Below are 8627 nucleotides of genomic sequence, written 5' to 3'. Positions count from 1 at the left end.
CCACATAGCACTGAGTGGATACAGCATCATCAAACTTCATTTTACATCATCAAAGTTCTGGTCAAATGACATGTAGCAAACTTCACATTGTATCAATTTCTAACCAAATTCAATGAAAAGCTGAGGGTCCCTATGGCAGTATCAGGTATGTAAAGATATCTTTCTTTCTTTCTGATAGGTAATCACAGATCCTGAGAAGACAAAGCCAGAGTTCCGGCTGTGGCTGACGTCCTACCCCTCCCCAGCCTTCCCTGTCTCAGCCCTGCAGAATGGTGTGAAGATGACCAATGAACCACCCAAGGGTCTGAAGGCAAACCTGCTCAGGTCCTACCTGAATGATCCTATCAGTGACCCAGACTTCTTCAATGGATGCAATAAACCTAAGGTACACAGATGTGGTGTTACTTCATTAGGACAGTCCGAATGTTAATAACTCAGTGTTCCTGTCGAAATGTTTATAATACAGGCAGATCTGCCTCACAACAACTTGTAAAAAGACAAAGAGTGATATAGAGTGTAAGTTCATTTTGATGCACATGTGTATAGCTGACGTATATTGTATGTATTTATTGCAGCATTGGCAGAAGCTGCTGTTTGGTCTGTGCTTCTTCCACGCACTAGTCCAGGAGCGGCGTAACTTTGGTCCCCTGGGATGGAACATTCCATACGAGTTCAACGAGTCCGACCTCAGGATCAGCGTCAAGCAACTCCAAATGTTCCTCAACGACTACGACAAGGTTCCACTAGATGCCCTGACGTATCTGACCGGAGAATGCAACTACGGGGGTCGGGTGACTGACGAGCGTGACCGTCGCCTGCTCACCAGCATACTGGCCATCTTCTACTGCCCACAGATCACCCAGGATGATGAGTACAAGTTATCCCCCAGTGGCCTGTACTACGCACCTCAGCAAGGTAGCTACGACTCCTTTGTGGAGTATGTGCGAGCGTTGCCATGGACACCACACCCTGAGGTGTTCGGTCTCCACGAGAATGCAGACATCTCCAAGGAGCAGCAGGAGACGCAGCAGCTGCTGGACGGGATCCTGCTGACCCAGCCTCGACAGGCAGCAGGGGGAGGCAAGTCTGCAGAGGACCTCATCCTGGAGCTGGCCTCGGATATCCTCTCCAAGATCCCTCCTAACTTCAACTTGGAGCAAGTGCAGGTGATTCATGGCTTAGCTAGCTCACAAGCAAGCACTACTTGCACCTGTCAATTCACACTAGGCCATCCATATTAACAATAGAACTAAAAGAAAATCTTTACTAATCAAGTGATAAATGTCTTCTAAATTGAATCATTAGAATTTTGACTTTTTTCTGTTAGAACATGTATCCTTGTTTCCCTTCACCTAAGTTACCATCCTCATCATTTTCATTTCAGACCAAGTACCCAGTCCGTTATGAGGAGTCCATGAACACTGTCCTGGTTCAGGAGCTGATCCGGTTCAACCGCCTCATCACGGTGATCCGCACCAGTCTGCAGGACATCCGCAAGGCCACCAACGGGCTGGTGGTCATGTCGTCAGAACTGGAGGATGTGTTTGACAGCATGATGGTGGGAAAGGTAAAACACACCTTTCAGTGATATACAGCATTATTTTAATGAAGCATCAGGAGTGTGGATATTCCCAGGATGGTTGTACATGTGTTAGAGAGGGTATTCTCATGCCATCTGCTGCAATCCTCCCTTAAAATCCGACTTTCAATTCAGAGCACCAGGTATATCAGGGACAGAAAATAAAGAATCCTGAAGATGTGACTTTAAAACATTTGGCGATTCCCTCAGTATTTGTAATGTTTCTTCTCTCTTTATTTCAGATCCCAGCAATGTGGGCTGCCAAGTCCTACCCTTCTCTCAAGCCACTGGGCAGCTACATTGCTGACCTGATAGCAAGGCTGCAGTTCTTCCAGGTGTGGATAGATGGCGGTCCTCCCCATGTGTTCTGGTTATCAGGGTTCTACTTCACCCACTCCTTCATGACTGGGGCCATCCAGAACTATGCCAGGAAGTACAAGATCCCCATTGACCACCTGGCCTTTGAGTTCTTTGTACAGAAGGAGGAGAAGAAGATGCCAGGCAAACCGGTAGGGTCTACACTTATTAAGCAATATCATCATTTTACCTTGATGTAAAGTTTCACCCACCAAACCCCCCAAAAATCAAAGTTTTGCTAACATCATTGGACGGATTGAACTGTGACACTGTTCATATTGATAAATAGAAGTGTTTGCTTCATCTAAGATCATCTAAGACCATTCCAAAATACATGTATCCTCAGGAATTATCAGTATGAAGATAATCAATCTAATAGTAAGACCAATCTGTCAGAATTAGGATGAGTTGATACAGTTACATATATTTGAGTATGAACTAATGCTGAATGTAAATTGAAAAAGCCATTTTTATTTTCGTCAGACTGATGGAGTCTATGTGAGGGGCCTGTTCCTTGAGGGCGCACGTTGGGACCGACAGAAAGGACTTCTCGCAGAGTCTCTACCCAAAATCCTTTACGACACCCTGCCAGTCATATGGCTCAAACCAGGAAAGATATCTGAGATCACAGAAAAGGCAACCTATGAGTGTCCAGGTAAAGATTTCTTCTTTTTTTTTGTCATTAAACTTGCCAGCTGCATGTAAAGTACTTTCAAGACCTATGTAAATCTGTAAACATTTGTAAAGAATGAAACTCCAAGCAACCTCTCTTGGTGTAACAGTGTTTGATGTTGAATACAAAAAAGGAATGTCAGAAAGTTGTGACCAAATGATAATTGCGTTAAATGTTCCATCCACAGTGTATAAGACAAGTGCGCGGCGTGGGGTCCTCTCAACGACTGGCCACTCCACAAACTACGTGCTGAGTATCCAGTTGCCAACCGACCAACCACAGGACCACTGGATCATCCGCGGCGTGGCTGGCCTCTGTCAGCTTAATGACTAATGCCTGTGCCATGGCTGCCACAACCTCATCACTCAGCGTTGCCCCCCATCTCACCATAAGCCAGGATAGCTATCAAATACAATCTCTAGTCTTAGCACACCAGTTCCCCATATTTTAAGTATTACACTTGAGAAAGAATACAGATTAATTTGTAATACAGTTGCCCAACTACAAGTAACTGATAACATCTATGTGTACATTGTAATAACTACCTCCACTATTCTAACATTTAATCCAACAGCATTTGATTTATTGGTCCCTCACACTTTTGTTTGAAACTTTTTGTCATGTTTGTAGAGAATGTTGATTTAAACGTTATATCACTGAGCTAACATTTACGTGACTTGTACATTTCTGTATACATGGGTGCAGTCAATCTTCACCATAAACAAACTAAAGAATCTTGCAACATTTAAAAAACTTAAGTGCACTACAATTCCATGTGTAATGAATGATGGAACTTTGGATAAAAAATTTCAGCTTGAAAGATTATCTTTCATGATGTACATAATAGCAGTAATCAAGAGAGTATATAATCATGTTATTTTACCAGAAGCAATGTGCAACTTGTAACAGAGGATCACAATTAGAAATAAGGAGAATTAATTGAATGTGTACATATTTTTGTTCTGCTTTTGTATAAAGTGTTTTGTGAGCCGCTCCCTGAAAATGATATCATCAGATGTTCTATCAGAAAATGCATTATCCCATGCCCATGGAATCAAAGAGTTAAGAGCAAATTGCTGCTTAAGAACAATGTTTATTGAAGTGGAGCAAAATGTAGTCAGCTATACCAAGTGAGGATGCACAGTCTTTAATTCAGCCCAATTAGTGTATATACGCAAATAATTAAAGTGAACTATTGGGGAATTATATTTTTGTATTTACTGAGATTCTCATGTTGAATAAACGTCCTTTTGTTGAAAACCGTAAAATATCAATCATATAGCTGATCACGCCTCCAGTGGCTAAAGGCAACTACATACACTTTACAAAACTGGTATGATAGATAGCGGTCAAATCTAGTAATAGTTGCTTTTTGTGGAGTGAACCATGTATATCAAACTACTGTTGTTACCTAAGCTAATATCACATCTGGGAATTGTTGCCTAAACAATAACAACACATGACAAGTAATTAACTGTTTGGAGTGTTCAATTAATTCATAGCCTATAGCCTTCGTCATCACTTAGATGTAAGAAATCAAGACTTTTTTCTCATATCTGAGGATGTCCGGTGGAAGCCATCCACAAAATCAAGTCATTATGGCCATTTGTATGTGAAGAGAGAAAAATCAGTTGTAAGGACATAGTAACGGGGTCACAGATGTGGTTCAAGAACATTTGTGTCCAACACAAACGAGTGTATTAAATTCACGACTAGGTGTACAGCAGTTTCAGCACCAAGGACAAGTCCGCTTGTCAGGCTGAAGACATTATGGTTTGGCGCTCGATGAACTACATCCTTCTTCCTCTATTTTATCAGTTAGAACAACATCTTCTATGAGCAAACACGCAATTGACTATCAAAGACGTTAATTAAATTTTCAACACAAAATATGCCATAAAAGAAAGCAGATAAGGCTTTGATAAGTGGATTCCAAGCAACGTTGTTGTCTAGCTGTCTTCTGCCACCTCTACCAGTGAGGGTAGGCTCAGCTGGGGCAGGCCGTCCTTCTCCCGGCGGGACTTGGAGCTCATGTGGTTCATCGCTGAGATAGTCAGCAACCGAATGGAAGCCGTCTCTTCCATGACATTCTGTATGAGTGCACAGCAAACGTCAGTTTAGCTATATATTCCTTACCTTCAACATCTCAACGGCAACCGCATTTGCTACAATGAAATGTCTAAAGCGTTACTTATGACGACTACATCTGTATTAGACCAGCCTAATTTGATTTAGATAAGAAGGGCTATTTACGTACGTCAAAGAACTTCTTCGTCCGTTGCTCCAACCGCTCCACATGCTTAAGTATGGATTCAATGGCCTGCTCCTCTGGGATGACAGGTGCCGGGCCTGACGCAGAGGGCTGGATCGGGGGAAGAGACATATGCCCGACGGCTGGACCGGCAGATATCGGGGGGAGTCTGCCAGCGATGGGCGGCAGTGGTGAGGATGAAGAAGCATGGAACGGCGTGGAAGGATGCTCGGGTATGGACGGCGACTTGGCCAGGGGAGTCTTGTGGTGCTGTAGTAAATTTGCAAAGGACGACGAAATAGTTCGTTCTTAAGTTGTGGAGACTGTGGACAATACCGTAGCACAAAAGACACACCGATTCGGTTTAATGTTTTATCAGGATTCTCGTAAAGCATTAAAAGGTCTCACTTAAGCATGTCCTTGTGTGTGAAATTACCTGTTGAGGGAGTCCATCGTGTGTTAGGGATGATCTCCGCCGTTTAGCCAGTTTCGCATCCAGAGTTTCCACCTTCCGGTCCACGTTAGTCATCGTTGTGTTCAAACTCTCCGCCATGGATTCCCGCAGCCGATGATCTGAGGGTGGGAATAGATCATGTAATTCGGGTACCAAACAGCCGCAATAGACTCACATATCAGTATTCTGTGAATGTTTTCAGAAATTTGTTTGTCGGATTATATGGGTCCCACGCCCAGTACAACTTACCGATGTCTAACCTACTCATCTGCCGCCAGTCATTAAGTGCGACGTACAGCTGGTGGAGTAGCAGCTTGAAACGCAGGCGTTGAGCCGACTCGTTCTCAGCAATGCCCCTGTACCTGCCGTACTTCTTACAGTTGTAGATACGCCACACAGCCTGGATACAGCGGGCTGCTCCGGACTTTCTGTTCTTGGTGAATTCTAGGAAGATAGAGATATTATGGAATGGGGACAATTAATATCTTTATTGTTTTGTTGAAGAAATGATTTAGTCTATTGGAAAGGTACTTGAGTTCCACACAGATGCACCCACTGTTAAATTCGTCGTACGCCAGAACCCGTCTCTCATCATCGGTAAGAGTAAGCAGCTGTTGCACAATCCCGATGACCAGCGCCATGAGAAGGATGCCGTAGATGGACGAGAGGCTGATGAACACGCGCCCGCCCACGCTGTTCGGGACGATATCACCGAAGCCGAGCGACGTCATCGTAACTACCATTAACCATGCGACATCCTGGAAAAAAAGGAAACAAAACGTGTGTTTGTGATCCAGGAATATGCGCCTTTTTAATCATAACCAATCCGTGTGAAGATTGTGCAAATCGGACCTTGTAAAGTCAATGAGCGGGGGTCATCGGTTCCAAAACGTGCGTTCGATGCAGTGTGCGTTCTCAGAAACTACTTTGACTTTTAACCCTGTTGCTTAACAATCAAATATCAGTAATGAATGACCCACCGAGTAACTCCTGTACATGCCAGAAGCTCTGTCCAGGACAAACACCACGTATCCAATCACGAACGCGTCGAACAGGTACAGCGTGAAGATGATCGAAAACGGGTGCTTCATGAAGAACGACTTGAACTGAAAGGCGTCACTTAGATCCTTCTGCATGAAGGACACCAGCAGACGAATGGACGCGGACTTCGCAATGGTGTTGTGGTTCTAAGGGTGTACACAAGGACTTTAGAAAACAATAAAAAACGGGAAGTGATGGGGTTCGTACCGTTGTGACAAAACACAACAGCGGAGATTTCGAAGATGTTGTTTATCAAAAGTTTTATTTAGAATCAAGTGGTTAAATGTCAGCAACAAATACACTCATATATCTCTCACCTTTAGGAATCGGAACAGGTGATAAAATCTCAACAACACGATGAGCTGCAGTTCTGGTGGCACGTAAATATGCAGTATGGGAGGAACGTGAAGGAAGTTGACGAAGAGTTCTATCGCCAAGCGGTACCGGGATGGAACTTTAAACAAACTGGCGTTCTCGGGAACACGGTGTCGGATCTTCAGTAGGTCCAGTTCCATTTTGTAGTACCTATCATAGAGACATCTGACCCTTGAGTTTGACACATATGACAGAGGGCTGAAAGAGTATGTTTTTCTCAATTGGGGAAACTAGTGGATAAAAAAGCTCTGATTGGTCTGTTCTTAAGCGCCACGATTTCATTTGTGCCAAATAACATAAACCTCTGTTGTCTCTGTGAAATATATTTATATTACATTATACTCTATAACCCTCTTTTTACCTTTAGCATACGTTAAGGAAGCATCGATCAAAGGAAAGAGAGGGACTTCACTTGGACCAAATGCTAACAAGACATACGTTGGTTGTGGGATATGAACTATGATGGACCAAATGCTAACAAGACATACGTTGGTTGTGGGATATGAACTATGAACCTTCTTCTGTCTTGCAAAATCAACCTTAACTGACAACGCTGATGACGAACCCCGCTATGAACATCCCCAGAGACAGAAGCGTCAAGACAACGCTGATGACGAACCCCGCTATGAACATCCCCGGAGCGGCAGAAAACATCTCGTGAACAGAGCTGTAGCTTGTGTCGTAGTTTTGTCGTGATCTGGGGGGAAAATGACTGATTGCTAATGGACCAAACACAAAATTGCTCAACATAAAGCAGTTTCGCATCCATTCTCTATATTTCTTCATATCAGTCAACGAGAAGTTTTTAGGCGCTAGACATGTAATACATTCTATTCATTTTCCATGGCTATCATTTTACATCAGCAACACATATTTCAGCCACTTTAGACTAACTGAACCCAAGGAGTTACCTGTAATTCAACTCCACGTCAGGAAAAGTAAGTATCACGGCCATGTAGGCTGACAGTAGAAGGTACGTTGAGGTCCGCTTTTTGCTCTTTCCGAGCTCTACTTTCAACCGTTCCACCGTTTGGACTCCTGGAACAGGTGACCCAGACACCTGAACAAAGATGTCACACAAGGCATCGGGAAAATATCCAAGAATCGTAAAAGATAAAGCAAAAGGCTACGTGGTCTTCATCTGACGTTTCAGAATATCACTTAATTATAAAAGAAATAACGAAGTTACATGCTCATGTGCTCTCCGAAAAAGGTCATATTGCAGGGACGCGTTGTTGTGTGCATCAAAGACAAGACTATCATACGCATGGCATTTTAGTAGAGTGCACCCCCCTGATACACACGAGTCACTTTAAACGGCAACCGTTGTGTGCGAAAGATTTTGATCGATATGTCACAAACCTAAGTTTGTCCAGCAAAGTTGCTGTTTTATATCGCCGTCATCTTTATGATTATGAATCACCCATCCTTCGCGACTCACCTTGTCCTTGATTGCCCGCACCTGACGCCACTCTCGGCAAACCCTGGCTCTCCACATCCTGGATCCCGTGACTCTTGAAGAACCTGGACACACCTGTTAGACGTCCTGACATATTGGCACCTGCTATTCCCCCGGGTGAACCATTTTTGCCACTGTCTCCATTGAATTTAAAAGTCCCCTTCTTTTTTGCTCAACTCACTGGGCGTTCTTTTTGAAACAGTCGCCAAACAAAGATTGAATGGTGGGTGTGTTCGATAGAGCACAACGTAAGAAACAGGTTCTAGTACACGTATTCTATGACCTTATTTCCCCTGGTTTAGTGCGTATCACAACACAGCAGAAATCAATTCTACTGAATTTACTTCATGAAAGATTAGTATCCTATACTACATGGCTTACTTCTATATCAATTGGTCTGAACAATACATACATAATTGTAATTCTGTGCATATCTGT

The 8627-nt window shown here is 43.4% G+C and overlaps 3 protein-coding genes across 3 annotated transcripts in view; 1 reads left to right on the top strand and 2 right to left on the bottom strand.

Moving 5' to 3' along the window:
• The window catches only part of LOC118416203 (dynein heavy chain 3, axonemal-like), a gene marked incomplete in the record, with an annotated part of 48280 nt that extends 44411 nt beyond the window's left edge, over positions 1-3869 (top strand). Inside the window, 6 exon segments of the mRNA XM_035821284.1 lie at positions 182-385; positions 576-1166; positions 1385-1567; positions 1822-2088; positions 2420-2591; positions 2797-3869. Of these exon segments, the coding sequence (XP_035677177.1) occupies positions 182-385; positions 576-1166; positions 1385-1567; positions 1822-2088; positions 2420-2591; positions 2797-2942 (1563 nt within the window).
• A 36-nt stretch (positions 3870-3905) lies between these two features.
• Positions 3906-6918, bottom strand: LOC118415313 (intermediate conductance calcium-activated potassium channel protein 4-like). Its single transcript, XM_035819819.1, has 7 exons — positions 6673-6918; positions 6295-6501; positions 5871-6072; positions 5564-5758; positions 5297-5433; positions 4867-5130; positions 3906-4699 (listed from the first exon to the last, which is right to left on the bottom strand). Exons 1-7 carry the CDS (start codon positions 6868-6870, stop codon positions 4559-4561), a joined length of 1344 nt encoding a protein of 447 aa, XP_035675712.1. The 5' UTR covers positions 6871-6918; the 3' UTR covers positions 3906-4558.
• A 352-nt stretch (positions 6919-7270) lies between these two features.
• Positions 7271-8412, bottom strand: LOC118416202. Its single transcript, XM_035821283.1, has 3 exons — positions 8172-8412; positions 7642-7790; positions 7271-7427 (listed from the first exon to the last, which is right to left on the bottom strand). Exons 1-3 carry the CDS (start codon positions 8226-8228, stop codon positions 7271-7273), a joined length of 363 nt encoding a protein of 120 aa, XP_035677176.1. The 5' UTR covers positions 8229-8412.
• Between the last annotated feature and the right edge of the window lie 215 nt (positions 8413-8627).

Source organism: Branchiostoma floridae, chromosome 5, assembly GCF_000003815.2.
Source record: "Branchiostoma floridae strain S238N-H82 chromosome 5, Bfl_VNyyK, whole genome shotgun sequence".
Lineage (NCBI taxonomy): Eukaryota > Metazoa > Chordata > Leptocardii > Amphioxiformes > Branchiostomatidae > Branchiostoma > Branchiostoma floridae.
The sequence above is the reverse complement of the archived record's forward strand: the minus strand, read 5'-3'. Positions and strand labels throughout refer to the sequence as shown.

Coding starts and splice junctions, on each gene's coding strand:
- LOC118415313 (XM_035819819.1), bottom strand. CDS start 6,870: ATGGAACTGGACCTACTGAAGATCCGACACCGTGTTCCCGAGAACGCC. Junction 6,502..6,672: donor ACCTGTTCCGATTCCTAAAG/GTGAGAGATATA, acceptor GTACACCCTTAG/AACCACAACACCATTGCGAA. Junction 6,073..6,294: donor GCATGTACAGGAGTTACTCG/GTGGGTCATTCA, acceptor CTTTTTTTCCAG/GATGTCGCATGGTTAATGGT.
- LOC118416202 (XM_035821283.1), bottom strand. CDS start 8,228: ATGTGGAGAGCCAGGGTTTGCCGAGAGTGGCGTCAGGTGCGGGCAATC. Junction 7,791..8,171: donor TGCGGGCAATCAAGGACAAG/GTGAGTCGCGAA, acceptor ATCTTTGTTCAG/GTGTCTGGGTCACCTGTTCC. Junction 7,428..7,641: donor GACGTGGAGTTGAATTACAG/GTAACTCCTTGG, acceptor TTTTCCCCCCAG/ATCACGACAAAACTACGACA.